Below are 16,755 nucleotides of genomic sequence, written 5' to 3'. Positions count from 1 at the left end.
AGTCTGTTTTGGCCTACTGCCCTTCTCTGTTCCTACATTTGCCTTGACAGTGGTGTAGTGAAGAATGTAATGGGGCTGGTTTGGAATGGGCTTCGTTTTAGATGTAAGTAAGCGAGAGTGTCTGGCAGCTGTCCTCCAAATTTGATTAAAACGCTCTTTCTGATCACAAAGTAAAAATAAGCCTAACTGGTTACCTGGTCAGTCCTGCAAAATTCTGGATTGTAGGTGAAGCTACTGCTGTTAACATGAGGGCAACCTAACAGCCAAACGTAATGCATAATCTGTCCATTGTGCTTTACTTCACTCCAGTGCAGGCAGTTCTTCATGATCTTTAACTCTGCATGTGGGTTGCCTGAAGGTGGGCAACTTCTGTGTTTTCCTTTAGCTGATCGCTGTCATGGTGTAAGCCCACAGCCCTTCATAAAATGGAAGGTCATGGTTGTCCTCACTCGCTTGGCTCATAAGTGCTGTCACAGACACAAACTTTGGTAATGTCTAGCTCATTGCCTGTGAGGTCCAGAAATAACTTACCTTAAGTAACTAAGGATGGACACTTTTAGATTCTGTGTTCTCCCTCACCCAGATTTTGAAGCTTATCTCATTACAGCTTACAAAAGCTGCTTTTGCTGTCTGTCAGACTTAAACAAGCTAGTCTGAGGGCTAGAAGGGGAAGCAGTACGTCCATAGATGAAATACCGTTTATTGCCTGCTTGTGTTCCATTCTTTTTGAGCTTTCCTCAAACACACACATGCCTTTTGCAGAGGGAGAAAACGGAGACCTTCTCAGCAGAAGAGTGTGTGGCTTGTGTGTGGCATTTCCTTTTGCACTATACTTTATGCACTTTACATCCTAAGTACTCTTTTTTGTCACCAGCAGAACCTGCCCCTTGGAATTGGTTTGTATTTTCAAATACTGTAATGAGTTTGGAAACCTTTGAATGAACAATTGAGTTATACGCCTAAGAAAAGATTGTGAATTTCTGTGTAAAATAAGCAAAAAATACAACAAACTTGGTCACCTTTTCAGTGTTACTTTAACTTTGATATGTTGGAAGTTCAATTTCAGTTAAGTAAATGGTGCTACGGTCAAAGCATAGTACTTGACACAAAAAGAACAATGTAAACTGAGATGTTTTATTGCAAATGCACCAAAGTACAAAACAATCAAGTGAAAGAACATACCTACAAGCCAGTCACCCTCCTTGCTCTCCAAGTACTGTTTATATGGCCGTTTCTACCTCTTCTAATAAGAAGGAACACCCTACAGTAGCTTTCATAATTCTGGAATGGTTGTAGAGTTCAGGCTTTTCTTCCTTTTAACAAGTTGGTCTCAAATACTTTGTGAGTATTGGAGCAGAAAGTTAATATTAAGGTTCTTCCCATGATGGCATGTATTTTAGTAACACTGCACCCAGGGCCTTCTGCTCATATTCTAGCTATTAGGTTTCAAAAACAGACTAGCTCATCTGCAAGAGATGTGCTCTGAATTGTCCAGAAGTGAAGCTGAAGTAGACTCAACAGCTAAGCGAATCTTTTGTTTTGCAGCCGAAGAGGTTTCAGCACCACTTTGAGCCTCCTCTAAATTAGAGAAGACCTGGCTTTACAAATGGTTGTAAACCATAGTATGCAGAGGAATACAAGCAAGTGGTCCTTGCTTCTATTCCCATGCTTGCCCATTTGGTTGGAAAAAAAAGTAGCATAGTTGTTGTCAAGTTAGAAAATGCTTATCTTCTGTTACACAACTAAGTAACATGAAAAATAGTCGCCCGTCTCCATTTTGAATCTTTCACAATTACACCTTGAATTTTGCTTGCGTTAGATGACTCTGATTGGTTTCTCCATTCCTGTTTTCCCAGAAAATAATTTGCTGGAAATATATAGCTGCAACAAAAGTTTGTTCATAATTCAGTCCCACTCGATGCCTAAGAGTTCACAGCTGACTTTCCAAAGTTGCTTAGCTGTTTCATCATTACGGCCTTGAATTGCGACATATGCTGGTCGACAGTCACTGTTGTATAAAGGACAATGTTTCAATTAGGAATAAATTAAAAGTTGGGTTTAGCAAAAATCCTAGTGACAATTAGACTCTTTACCCCTGACATACTAGCTTTCAGTCTGCAATGATCTGGTGTTTTGTTTTGTTTTAACATGGGATTTGAACATTCAGCCTGCCTTCTGAATTGCTGCTTAATCTGCCTGCTTGAGGGGTGGGGGGAAAGGGGAGGAGTGGCACCTGAACCAAATTTTGGCTATTTTGTTGAAAAGATCTCTTACAAAATGATTTGTGTTCCCAGAAATAAGGGACACAGTTCCCATAAGGCAGAATTCCAAGCACGCCATTACATCCTAAGTGGAATTTACCCAAATTAAGAAAGAGGTTGTGAGTTCGTTTTCCAAATATAATTGGGTAGTTGCTGTGCATGACAAGGATTGAAGAAGCATAAATAAAGGCTAGGCTAGTAGAACTTTGTACCATCCTCTGAAGACAAGAGAATACCTCCATGGGATCCATACATTAGGGCAACTTTATGGGTACAATAGTGGGCAATTTACTCTCCTTCATGCACACCTCTTACAATGGGAACAGCTGCAGGAGAAATGTCTCAAGCAAAGCTGAGTAGAAATGCTTGGTCAAGTCCTTGAGCATTCTCAGCCTAGTAGACTAATGAAATGAATGGGCTTAGACTGGACTAACTCTCCTTAGGAATGCACTGTAAGATTCCTTCCCAAAATGTTGTCTGACTGCCAGTCTCCAGTGGCAACTTTGTTGTGTAGCAGAACTCAGATCTTATTTTTAAAAACTTTCAAATTATTGGGGCAAGAGGAGAGATTGGTTTGTTCATCTATGTCAAATACTTGAAAGCCAATTTGAAGATATAAACAATACAGTTAGTACTACTGATGTGCCCTCAGCCTGTAAGCATATAAATATTTCAACAGGGCTTTAGAAGCTAATATTGTAGAAGGCACGTGTATTGGAGTAGGAGCTGGGAGACATGAAGTTCATGGGGTCACTTTGGGCCAGTCGCGCACACTCACTTCTCTTCGAGGATTGTTGTAAAGATAAAATAGAGGAGGGGAGAGCCATATAAACCACTCTGACCCCCTTGAAGGAAGGGCAACATAAAAATTAAAGACCCTTTACATAAGGTTTTTTGCATAATTTAGAACTATGTGCCTTAATACCCAATGGTGAGATTCCTCGGAAAGTATATAGTGAAAACAAACCTTAGCTAGATTGGGAATTTTTGAGCAGAACATGCCGCTCCCAAGAAGAGATCTCTACAGCCTGCAACAGCTGGAGAATAGAAAGTGCTGCACTGAATGCACATTTGCCATTGACTTTGGCATCCACAAGCACCTGGACAAAGGAGGGTGGATTCAGACTTCCAACTCCCTCCCTGGTAACCGATGGTCAAAACAGACACTGCTAACTCACAGGCCTTATGCTGTATATGCATGCCTCTAGCATGAGATAAAGTGTTCTTCCACACTTATTAAAGCCATAGGAAAATTGAACTACTGCCAAACACAGGCCAATGATTTACAACCCCAAATTCATTCTTGCTGCTTAAGACTTGATCATTGCTTCATACTTTGACCAAATTCTTACCCTACCTATGCTATAGGAAGAGTCTACCTGATGCTGAAGCAACTTGTAATGACCCACTGTCGGCATTCTGTTAGCTGTAATTAACTCATCCTTTTCCCATTGTTATACCGAGGCTCTTGTCTAGGTCCAGCGGGTGCTAGTCCAGTCCAGAGTGGACCATAAGTGGCATTTTGAGTGACTCCCCCCCCCCGAGATCCAACATGAACCAGTACATTCCAATAAATGACCTACCTGAAATATTTCCCACTCACTAACTCCAGCTCCTCTGCCACTGCACAATACACACTGGTTTGGGATCCTTCTTGTGGTGTCTTTGTGAATAAAGGTAACTTCCTCGCAATAATATGAGGTATAGACATATGACGGGTCAATTCAGTCGATACAGTGCCTGGATGCACAGCATTTACAGTAACACCAATGCCTACCAAAAAGAAATTATGCACATTGCTGAAGACATACTGAAAATGTCAATCTATTTGAAAGTAAAGTTTCTTAATGTATTATGGTGCAAGTAAAAAGAACTGGAGAATAAGAATAAGGTGTGAGCCCCGTGGCGCAGAGTGGTAAGCTGCAGTCCAAGCTCTGCTCACAACCTGAGTTCAATCTCGGTGGAAGTTGGTTTCAGGCAGCTGGCTCAAGGTTGACTTAGCCTTCAATCCTTCCGAGGTCGGTAAAAAGAGGACCCAGCTTGCTGGGGGTAAAGGGAAGATGACAGGGGAAGGCACTGGCAAACCACCCCGTAAACAAAGTCTGCCTAGAAAACTTTGGGATGTGACGTCACTCTATGGGTCAGGAATGACCTGGTGCTTGCACAGGAGACCTTTACCTTTTTTACCTAGGCTTACAGCTTTTAGGGTGCCAAGGCCTTGCTCAAAATAAACTAAACAACACACATACGCTCTTAGCATTTGTGTCATGGAAACAATAGTACACTGACTTGTTGATTGTTTTTAAACACACACACACTTGCTAGGATCCCCAGTTTTCTACAGGGTAAGTCAGGTGAGGCTGTAATTTCCGTGGCACTATCAACAACAGGCTGCTTACCTTGCAGGCGTCTGGCCAACTCCCGGGTAAACAGAACATTGGCCAGTTTGCTTTGACAATAGGCCAGGGCCCCGTTGTAGCTCTTCTCACTCTGGAGGTCATAGAAACGAATCTTTCCAACAAGGTGGGCCAGTGATGACACATTCACGATGCGAGCTGGAGCAGATTGCTTCAGGCGCTCTAGCAATAGGAACGTTAAAAGGAAGTGCCCTGAAAAAGAGATATGAGAGAGGATAGGTGAATTTTTGCCTTTCGATTGCAATGCTTGACAGAATCAGGAAAAATAAATTAGCATTGCAACACTGCAAGTGTCACCCTACTGTATAGCTATGGGAATGTCTAATAAATTACTGGTCCCCATAACTACAATGAAACATCTGTGATTGTACCTCTACTTCCAGTCCGTATAGAGGTTTGCCGGTCCCTGCCCCCCCCCCCCACAATCATACATGTATGAGCTATTGTGCCATATTTACAATTCTTTACCTCTAAAGAGAGGCTGTAAGAAAAGCAGCCTTTTTGACCATGAGCAGAGTATAGCTGATTTGGCTGTTGCACCTTTATCAAGAGATTGTGGGCCAAGCCAAAATGTGTGTTTTAGGCCACATAATGTACCCCTTTTTTCATAGTGTTCCTGAACAATTGGATGAGGAGAAAAGCATCCTAGAGTTAACAGAACTTTTCCCTCGGTTATTTATGGAGGCGTAACAGGTACATCCATTCACCACACCAATGACTCAGGGCCTTACCCAAGTGATTGACTCCTAGCTGCATCTCAAAGCCATCGGCTGTCTTGGAGTAGGGGCACATCATCACTCCTGCATTGTTAATGAGGATGTGGAGCTCTTTCTCTTCTACAAGAAACAGGTAGAGAGAGCACCAAAGCTTCAGAGGAAATCCTAGCATAAAATCAGCCACCCAAATGTCATCTTTTTTTCAGCTCCTCCCATGATTCATACTGCAGGCAGCAGACTCCAGTGCTGAACATTCCTTTACATTAGAAAAACTCCATGAAAATAGAAAATTAGCACCGCAAGAAGAAAAGATGTGTCACCCTGTTTGTTTGCTGGTTTTCTATTTGCATGGAATTTTGAACAGAGGGCAGTTTTCCAAAAACTGGTCCTTCCCCCACATAACCTCTCATCTCTGCTCAGTCATTCGCTTCTATGTGTCAACTAGATCTGCTGTTCCATGAATTCCTGTGAGAAAGGCGGACAATAAATAACATTAAACAAATACCCCCTTCTGAATCAATGGGGAGGGATAGGACATTTTTGTTCATCTTGCCACACCTTCAGAATACCCCCCCTTCCAAGAGTTTTGCCAGGAGCTTCTCTTAACTAATATTCTGGTGCCAGACAAAATCTGTTTCATTTTGTCAGGCATTCAACTGACTGATTTGTTTTCCTCTGATTTGAGCTGCTTTTTGGTTTTTGTTCAGGCTCTGCCTCAAGCTAGATCTTTTGCTGCCAGTTGGCTTGATGCATTCTTCTTCTTTATTATTACACAGTTCATGCGGCATTTTTAATCTTGATTATTTTATCGATCAGTTATGAACGTTGTTAGCCCCTTTAAGCAAATATCGTTGTTTGGAAAAGAAGGATAAAAACTAAATACCTTTTAGGAAATCCTCTGCAAATTCCCGAATCGACTTGGTGTCTGCCAAGTCTAACTTCCTTGCAATAACTTGCTGGTTCCCAGTTGAGGTTTGGATTTCACAGGCCGCTGCTTCTCCTTTCACCATGTCTCGGCAAGCAAGGATGACTCGGGCACCTGCAATAAGGAAAAGTGGGAAACTATTTGATAATACCAGTGAGGTTATAAGGTCAAAGCTGCGTAGCTCAGAGCTAGAAAGAGCTTACATTTCAGTACTGATATCACTAGTTCCCAGACACCAGATGAATTTATTGGAGAAGGGATCTAAGTCACTCACGAGTTACACATTACAAAATACTATTGTAATAGCAACTCCAAAAGGTAGAAGGGTGCTCAAAGGAAAAAAGAGCAGCAGTCCAGAAGCACCTTAAAGACTAACAAAATTTCTGGCAGGATATGAGCTGTCATGAGTCACAGCTCACTTCTTCAGCTACAGCTAGAATGTCTCAAAGGAGAGTCAGAGAAGCAGAGAGAATCATTGTGGTGTAGCGGTTAGAGTGTTCAGACTAGGATCTGGAAGACCCAGGGTCAGATCCCCACATGGGTGACCTTGGGCCAGTCATACACACTGCCTAACCTACCTCACAGTTGTTGTGAGGATAAAATGGAGAAGAGAACCATGTACATCACCCTGAGTGCCCTGGAGGGAGGACAGAATAAAAATATACGAATAAATAAAATAGATTAGAAAAAATCCCATCACAACCAACTTGGCAGACTTGTTGAGGCAAAGCAGACAAGGATGAGACAAGCAAACAGGTGAGCAAGATAGCTGGGCAATTTTGTACAGCAGCAGCTTTGTCCCGTCTATCAAAGTGAATCTGGTAAGAGAGTGGGAAACCAACTGAAAGCCAATGGTGCAAATCCATACCACTTCAAGATGTGCATTTGTACCACAACCAGATAGTCAGAGATCATCAAGTGAGAAAAAGCTCTTTTCTGACCCAAAATCAGAAACTGAGGATCTGCAAGTCAGGTGAAACTCCACTGCCCCATTGCATATTATGACAATAGCTAAGAGAACTAGCTGCTGGGCCACCTTCTGGCCAGTGGGATTGGCGACGCCCAGCTACAGCAGAAAGGTCAGCAGCTCCCTTATGGGACACAATGCAGTAATGGGGCAGAAAGTCATGGGTTTAGGATGGCTTCTAGAGCCCCCAGTTTGGCTCAAGGACACTTCATGTTACGCAAACAAGTTATGGTGGTATAGGTGTTTTGCTCTAATGCTCTGAAAAATGTGCACAAAATCTAATAATATTAACAGTACTGTGATTTTTGCTAGGAAAGATGTAATAGAGTGCCCTGACCAAGCTACAGTTTCAGTGTAGTCAGCAACTCATTTTATGATCCTTCGTTGAAGCTCAATGAAGACTTAAGTTATTGTGTTGGATCCCGACACCTTTTTCCCCAGTTAATCTCATCAAATTCCCTTCCTTACCGCCCCCCCTGTTCCACATCTCTGTTGTCTATTCAGATACCCTGTTCCCTAGCATACTCTTGTAGGAGTTAAAGGTGATACCCTCCTTCCTTTATTACCAGTAGAAAAGTAGGTTGGGTCTAAACCATTGAATGCCCTGGTAGGTAGGGATAAACAACTTGCCTCTTCTTGCAAGATCTTTAGCAGTTTCTTTCCCTATGCCGACATTGGCCCCTGTGATTACAGCCACTTTCCCATTCAGCTTCACAGTAGACTTGCACACTCCTCCTGCAATGTACTTCCTAGAAATATAAGGTTGCATAAGTAATTCATACATTCAAGCACTCTGATTCAAGAAATTCTAATACAACTCCCAGGTAAGTATGAAGCAGTCTTCAGACTCTACCTTAACTTGAGTTGCAGGCAGTACACAGTCTTATCAAGAGCCAACACTGATATTCATGACCTTAGCAGAAATGTTGCCTTCCAGACCTCCTCATGGTGTTTACTGCAGGCGGTTTCTCAATATTTGTATGTACCTATGCTACTGAGCTACAACATCAGTGATGGGATAATCGTATTGATTCATGAAGATCCTAAGGACTCTACAGAGGTTCTCTAGAATGTTCAGGTAGCCGCTCTGAGCCCAACCTAAGGGTTGGGGAGGGCGGGGTAAAAAAGCAATAAATAAATAAATGAGGGATGATGGCCTGCATCCAACCACATAGTTCCAAAGTTCCACATAGTTCCAAGGGCACTTTTGTTTTGTTAAGGGGGAGACTGATTTCTGCCATGTCCTCCCACTGTTTCTAAGGGTCCGCTGACTCCAAAGAATTAAATGGGGGGGGGGGAGACTCAGTAGGCTGCATCAGGAGGAGTCAACAAAAATTGCTACTTCCTCTTAAGAAAATTTTAGTATCCTTACGTCTTTGGAACTGTAGTTAATGGATACAGGCCAGTGTTTTTGCAGAACTACACTGTTGGTGGAGGTTTGGGGTTTTGCTTTTTTAAAGGCAGTTTCTTTAAAAACACACACACCCCAACCGGTTTACTCTCATTTTCACAATTCTCTGTTATTTCACAATCATTATCTTCAGATGTTGAAACAATTACAGAAAATTAACTGCTAAGGAATGCAGAACCACGACACAGTTTACTTAGCAAGACCACAACAGAATGAAAGGTTCAAGTTATACCAGGGCTAATCTAAATAGTATTAGCAATGCAATTCTACTGGAATATCTCGTTTTCCTGTTTGTTTTCTTCAGCATTTTTTAAAAGAATTCCTAAGTGCCATCTCTTCCCAAATAATTATTTTAGCAACAGATTTAAAGGCTTACAGACCAAACCTATGCATATTTACTTGGAAGGAAACTCTGTTAAATTCAGTGAGACTAAGTAAACACACAGGATTGCAGCCTTACAGATTAAAACAAGGGATTGTGAGAATTCTTACACAGCATTAAAAAATAGTTACTACAGAACAAGATAAAGTACAGCATGGTGTCATTCCAGTTCAAGTACCTCCTAACTTGCTAACTGGTACAGTAAATTATACAAATTTAGATCCAAGCAAACTCTTGTCATTTTCTTTCATTTGTGCCTTAGAATATACCTAATATATTTTCCTCTGATACATTTGCTAATTACAGGAGTTTCCCCCGTCTTTGCATCTCAATAATGGTAAATTCTAAATCTGTAAAATTTCTGCCTGTCCTGCATCTATTATGATAAAAAACCACCACCAGGAGGCGGCCTTCTCATTCTGTTTCTTGAAGTTGGGGAAGTCAAAACTGCAACTCGTCTGCTGCCTAAATCCCACCCCTTCAACAACCACTTTAAGATAAAACAGAGTAAAAAACAGACAAGATTTTAAAAAATTAAAATTAGTAAACAATAAAACCAATATGTAGAGAGATGTTAGAAGCATCTAACATAAAAGTACTTGTGACCCTAGAAGCTAAAATGACTAAACTGAGGCTGTTGTACTTTGATCACATGAGAAGACAAGAGTTACTGGAAAAGACCGTCATGCTAGGAAAAGTTGAGAGCAGCAGGAAAAGAGGAAGACACAACAAGAGATGGATTGACTCAATAACGGAAACCACAGCCCTCAATTTGCAAGATCTGAGCAAGGCTGTCAAAGATAGGATATTTTGGAGGACATTGATTCATACGGTCGTCATAAGTCGGAAGTGACTTAACAGCACTTAACACACACAAAGACAGATGCTCAGAACAGCTCCAAAAAAAGACACTTTAAAGACTAAGAAGTTTATTGTTGTAACAAGCTGTTTGCCATGTAAGCTGCTCTGGCACCATTAAATACACGCACTGTCTTGTACTAAGATGCACTTTGGAAGTCTCGTTTAACGGTGTGTGTGTGGGGGGGGGGTTATTGTGCATTTCAGTACCCAAATATTCATTCATTCATTCATTCAAACCTTTTTTGGCATAGATCTTTTAAATACAACAATCAATGGTTAAAATACAATCTTTAATAGTACCCAAACATTTAAATAGCCAATCAAACCAACCCCATTACAAACCTGATGTAAGGAGCAGCCATGAATACCAAGAGAGGGACGGCGAGGGAGAGCGCCAGCAGGCACCCCAGCAGCAGGGCCACCATCGCGCTCCTCTGACTTCACTGTCGGCGTCAGCGCCTCCCTCGCAAGGCGATGCTGGGATTACGCCTAGCGCTGCTCTTTGGCGCTGACTTCTGGCACTGGGGGAACTGTAGCGCACGTGTCACTTGTCGGTCAGGAGGCATGCTGGGGATTAGAGTCCTGCAAAAAAAGCAGCTCTGTAAAAAAACAAAGGGAAAGGTGCGTTTGTAGTTGGGAGGAATATATCCGGCGTCTCTCTTGGTAGAATCGAGGGAGAAACAAGCAGATCCTCTTGAGAATAAAGTCCTCAAAAGTAAATTATTTAAAGTGTAGTAGAAAAGGGCCAGAGTCCAGGAGCACCTTAAAGACTAACAAAAATATTTTCTGGCAGGGTAGGAGCTTTCGTGAGCCACAGCTCACTTCTTCAGGTATCATACAAATATACACTATACATTCTACTTGTTATAACTCCAAAGAAACATATAATGTAAACGACCCAGATAACTTGGGTATACTTGAATCAAAAGGGAAAAAATGTATTGAAGGTGTTGGTCTTGTAGTCCATAGAAAAGAAATATCGTACATTCAGAGCAGTGGTTCCCAAAGTGGGCAGTATCACCCCCTGGGGGGCAGTGGGATCACCTAGGGGGCACTAAGAGGCAAGGGGGCAGCAGGGGGCTGCTAGAGGTGGTATCTGAAGAAGTGAGCTGTGGCTCACAAAAGCTCATACCCTGCAGAAAATATTTTTGTTAGTCTTGAAGGTGCTCCTGGACTCTTGCCCTTTTCTACTACTGCAGACAGACTAACACGGCTACCCACTGTGAATTATTTAAGGTGTATACCCTCGACTTGTACCCTCTAAATCAGCGGTTCACAAACTTTTCGGGCCACCTCCCCCTTGGCTCCACAAGCTCAATCCCAGCGCCCCCTGCTCTATCCCACAACACAGTTAAAGGGGCCCACCTCTAGCAGCCCCCTGCTGCCCCCTTGCCTCATAGTACCTTGTACCTGGCTTCACTTTAGAGTATCCCTGGGGAACTGAGAACAGAGTGAAAGATTTGACTATTGGGTACGATTTGGATATGTTTACTGTTTGGGGCTGAAGAAAAGATTTGAAACAGCCGTCCCCCACCTTTTCCCAAAAAGTGTGCTTTTGGGATAGTACCTACTATTGGACTTTTTGAAGAAAATACATTTACTTGAAAGAACATGGCAATTGGTGCAGAGACTGCACCCTATTTAGATTGTACATACTGTATATAACTTTGGCTGTTCTTATATGTATCTTTCACTCTTGTATTGTTGTCATATGTGCAAGCACCAATAAGATTTTTTGCTACTTTTGTACTGAAGACTCCGTTGCAGATTTTCTAACCTCCAGGTACTAGCTGGAGATCTCCTGCTATTACAACTGATCTCCAGCCGATAGAGATCAGTTCACCTGGAGAAAATGGCTGCTTTGGCAATTGGACTCTGTCATTGAAGTCCCTCCCCTCAAAACCCTGCCCCCCTCAGGCTTCGCCCCCAAAACCTCCCGCCGGTGGCAAAGAGGGACCTGGTGACCCTACTTCCCATGTTGATGTCAATTTAGAAACCATTTTGAAAGGGTTAAAAAAATAATCTTAAGTGATTTGATGGGAATCAGCATTTTCCATTGTTTTATCACTCAATATGACTTCAGACATTCAGTTACCAATAATGTAGAATGCATATAAAATATGTGTTTAGGGGTACGTTTATATATAATTCAGTAGTTCAGACAAAAATTGCAGTTACCTGCACTGGGCAATGAATTCCAAAATCATATAATGTTTATTATGACAAAACAAAATGTCACAAAACAGCAAGCAAATTAAAACAAAAAAGGCTGAGGGGGGGAAACGATGGTTTAGTTCATGGTGGAGAAGCCCCTAATCTACATAATATTTTGAAGTTAATACAGGATTTGTTGCAGCCTTAATTGGATTCAGTGGGAGGGCAACAGAGCACTTGATAGGTCACATTTATGACTGTCTGCTGTAGGGGGAAATAGAATTCATCAAGAAGTTTCACGTTAATTTAGCATTTTCAGGCAGGGATCTCCCTTTGAAATTGCTTGTGAACAATAAAGTTTTGCATTATCTTCCCCTCAGACTTCTATGCAGACTTCGTTTTTTTCACTCGATGTAGGTGGTATCTCAAGACGATCTACTCATCATAGATGTTAATTCAGCTGTTATCTTTATATGGTATCTATACTGCCTAAATTAATCTATGTATCAGATCTCATATTGGATTTCCCTTAATTAGACTGTATGTTAATCTTACACCATCTATCAACAGTTGTGGTTCTCATCACTTTGAATGGATTGATTACTCTTCAATAGGCTATTGTTTTAGGCCTCTCATTCTAACCCCCCCTTTTTTTCCTGTTGCTTGAACTTTGAGGATAAATGTAGCTGCTTTGGGTGGACTCTCCGTGCATGGAATGACGTGCACTCTGACTCATGAAAGTTTATGCTGGAATACGTTTTGTTAGTCTTTAAGACGGGGTACCCACTGTAGTGCCCATGGGCGCCATGGTGCCCGACAGCTTTTCTGGTGGCTGCCAAGTATTTTTAGAAAATGGGTGGGCCCAGGCTTCAGATTCACCACTGGAGATCTGATTGGCTGTGTGGATTAAAAATTTTTTTTTGCTTTGACAGAAGCTGTGACCACAGAATAAGGATCTTCACTGTGTTACTGAAGACTGTGTGTGTAGCAACAACATATTTCAAAACAATATTTTTAATTTTAAAAGGCATCCTATTAAATGAAGCTTCTGCCCAAAATACTGAAGATTTACTATTAGTTATGCATAACATCACTCCATGAAGTTTTATGGGTGACTCGGCCTCCTGTGGCAGCCATTTTATGCTTGCATCCACCACCCTGTGTCAGAATTCCAAAAGGGCCCACGGACTTTAAAAAGTTGAAGAACACTGCTTTAAGATGCTACTGGACTTCTGCTTAATTTTGCTACGATAGACTAATATGGCTAGTCCTCTGGAATCAATCCTGCCTGCAGTTTCAAAAGTGTTTCAGAACACAGAACTTTGGGAGGTAACACGTTTCTGAAAGAAAGTACAATTTTATAAAAATATAATGCATAATTCTGTTTCCACACAGCAAATCTGAAAACTGACATTGCTGAGAACACTAAGAGTGAAAATACATGGAAGGTTTTGCCTTCGATTCGCCGCTCTCTAGATGTACATTTTCCCCATATGAATTCTCAAAACTCTGCATGGAGGCTTATTTTTGAGTTCTGAGAATTTGGCTGGGAAAAATGCATTTAGAGAGCGGCAAATCCAAGGCAAAACCTCCCAAGCGTTTTTGCCCTAAGGGGGTGTAATGAGCAGATATTAGTGACCTCTTTTCTAACTCCTCCTTTAATTTCTTGTTTAATTTCTGTGATTCGGTAAACGGCTGGGTTTTCCATAGTTGAAAGGCTAATTTGCCTTTTCACTTCTGGAAGAAGACATGAGACTCTAAAAATTGGACTAAACTAACAACCACAACTTTGTTGAATACAACTATGAGCTACAATAGCTCTTTAATAAGCTTCCTAACCCTCATTACAGGTGTTCTTTCTATCTGAGTCCCAAGTTGCTCAGTTCAGCGGCTCCACTGTGGCACCAGGCTTTGAATCGGTTACGTAACCCTTTTTTTGCCCTTCAGTACCCATACACTTTAAAGGTGTGCAGAGCAGGTCTGTTCAGGTATTTGCCTCTACACAGCTCACAGAGGATGTCTGCAACATCAGGATTTAAAATCATGGAGGAATCCCCACCCTTTTGTCTTTTAAAAATATTTTAATACCCAGCCTTATGAAGAGTTCTATTGAGCTCAAAAGCTTGCGGAATGTTCTGTGCTGGTTTGGTTGGTTCTAATAAAGGTTATTACAAGGGTTTCATTCTTGTAAATGCAGACACTCCCTAAATCAGTATGTCAATGTGCCTTCAGGCCCCAAGGCATAGCACCTCACCCTAGGTCCCCCTGAGCTGCTAAGGTGCAAGATGTAGGTTGGATGTGTCTCCTTCCAACACTCTAATGACACAGGATGCCGACCAGTTAATCCCCAAGCATTTGTTTCGCTTCCCCCACTGTGAAACTACAAGTGGTAATGTATTCAACAGGATAATCAAAGTGCTAATCAACCAAGTTATATCACTGCGCCTAGTAGGCTAAAACAGAAAAGAAACCTTGTCCAAGAACTAGTGTAGGATTAAGAGCCCCAAAATTTGCACTTGGCTCCCTCTAGAGATCACCTAGTTCGGTGCTGCAGTTATTTGGTGGATAAATGTGTTGCAGCCAAGCACAAACTGGTGCATGAGGAAGGGTGAGTACTCCTTAAATAACCTAGTCACATCTCCTTCCCATGGGCTGAGTGAGTGGCATGAGGTAGAACTGTCCTGTCCAGTATTTCCTCCTCTACAAGGGGAGAGGAGGCAAATCACCTCTGCTTCTTACATGCCTTGAAAGTCCTTTGCTAGGGTTGGTACAAGTTGGCTGCAACTTGACAGCACTTTACATGCACACATTCCTCTAAGAGAAAGGCAAAATTCCTCTCAAAATCCACACACTGGGGCCAGAGACACACTTGGGGCGGATTCAACAAACTTACTGAGAGCTAGAATTAGCTTACAAGGAGTATTTGGTGAGGCATCCCTCCAGAATCTTGAGTAGAAGGCCTTTTTTTAATGGCTGCAAGATTCAGCCCATTCAGGATTCAGCCCATTAATGGCCCATTCAGTCTTAAGATCTAAAGCCAATTTTACCTTAACAGATCTGGCCCATTAGTGTTAGCTTGGCTGTTTGGGTACCATAAGTAACACTGGAATCTTTTCACTAGAGTATGTCCAAAGTACCACTGCTGTAGGCTCAGACGGGATGCTTGGGTCACCCTTGCTAGTTCCTGGAACAATCCTTCTGCTATGATAGTGGCAGATGCACCTCTGTCCCCTTCTAATTGGATAATTATACTCTTTGTAGTCTCCTCCATTGCACTGATGACATGGAATGTCTGTGTACTATTATCAACAAGAAACATATTGGCTGCTTGTATCCATTAAGTATAAAGGTTACATGGCTCATATAAAAAAGGTGGTTACCTTAAAAGAATACGTTTCACCAAAGGAAAGACAAAATATGGATCATTCAGATGATGGAAGCAGTGTACTTCAATCATCAGTAAAGCAACTGGGGCAGTTACAATGTGCAAACTGTCATAAGTATAAAAATAAGTATGATGATGAAAAGTCTGGAAGGTAGGGTACAAAACAGCTGGCTGATCTGTGGGATTAGAAACATCAGCATCTAGTTCAAAACTGACCAGGTGTCAGCTCTAGTCCCATGATAATCCCATAAACAGACATCCGTACACAAGTAATCCAAAAGAGAGTTGATTTATTGGAAAATCCACAGGTTAACAGAAGCTAAGAGTCAAATGGACACTAATGAAAACTATAAGTACGGTACAGGGCATATATGAAAGAGCATAGGGCAAATCAGGGTAGATCTGGATGCCATGGCAACCCCCCTCCCAGGAGCTGCCAGGGAGACAGGATTCTACCAGCATTCCCACAGAGTCCAGTCAAAACACGTTGTTTGCAGGGCTAGAGCTGGCCTTGGCCAGCACCTGGAGAAACCACAACATCCTTTTCACAGGCCATGCCTGACACCAGGTCATCTTGAGATAATCCTGATGTGATAAAATGTAAAAAGGGGAAGTAAAGGAAGTGATAAAGGGGAAGTGGCGCAGAGTGGTAAGCTGCAATACTGCAGTCCAAGCTTCTGCTCACAACCTGAGTTCGATCCCAACCAGACGTCGGTTTCAGGTAGCCGGCTCAAGGTTGACTCCGCTTTCCATCCTTCCGAGGTCAGTAAAATCAGTACCCAGCTTGCAAGTGGATTTTGCCAGTTCACACAGTAAAATCCACCTTCAAAGTGCATTGAAAGTGGATTGAAGGTGCATTATTTGGGCTGTGTGAAAGTGCCCAAAGTAAATGTCATTAATACTGCCTTCCTTCTGAAGTGCCTGTGTTATAATATTAATTCTGAATTACCATAACACAGTAGGAGGTTGATAGTTCAAAGCAGTTGTTTATTAGGCCTAATATACATACCGGACAAAACTGCCCAAATGCGCAGGACATTCCTCACACAGAACAAAGGAGTACAACTTTTATAACTTTGGATTAGGGATGTTACAATTACATCAATTCACTGCACATTGGCCGTCTAATTCATTTTAATTAGCATAGCGTGTACACATTGGCCTAAGCTGTTTCTAGGCAAGCACCAGCTCTTGTGACCACATTCCTAAGACATTGCTTTTCTCTACAGGTGCACGGCTGTGCCAGGCACGTGATGCAGTCTTTTGTTCTGGCAGC

General features: G+C 42.0%; 1 protein-coding gene across 1 annotated transcript; it reads right to left on the bottom strand.

The window, feature by feature from the left end:
- Positions 1-1,874: 1,874 nt before the first annotated feature.
- On the bottom strand, positions 1,875-10,365 carry RDH12 (retinol dehydrogenase 12). The gene is made up of 7 exons (XM_056851223.1): positions 10,283-10,365; positions 7,917-8,035; positions 6,278-6,433; positions 5,410-5,514; positions 4,661-4,870; positions 3,845-4,034; positions 1,875-2,008 (listed from the first exon to the last, which is right to left on the bottom strand). Exons 1-7 carry the CDS (start codon positions 10,363-10,365, stop codon positions 1,906-1,908), a joined length of 966 nt encoding a protein of 321 aa, XP_056707201.1. The 3' UTR covers positions 1,875-1,905.
- Positions 10,366-16,755: the final 6,390 nt, after the last annotated feature.

The sequence above is a fragment of the Euleptes europaea genome, chromosome 6 (genome assembly GCF_029931775.1).
Source record: "Euleptes europaea isolate rEulEur1 chromosome 6, rEulEur1.hap1, whole genome shotgun sequence".
Lineage (NCBI taxonomy): Eukaryota > Metazoa > Chordata > Lepidosauria > Squamata > Sphaerodactylidae > Euleptes > Euleptes europaea.
This window is presented reverse-complemented; position numbering and strand designations above follow the sequence as displayed.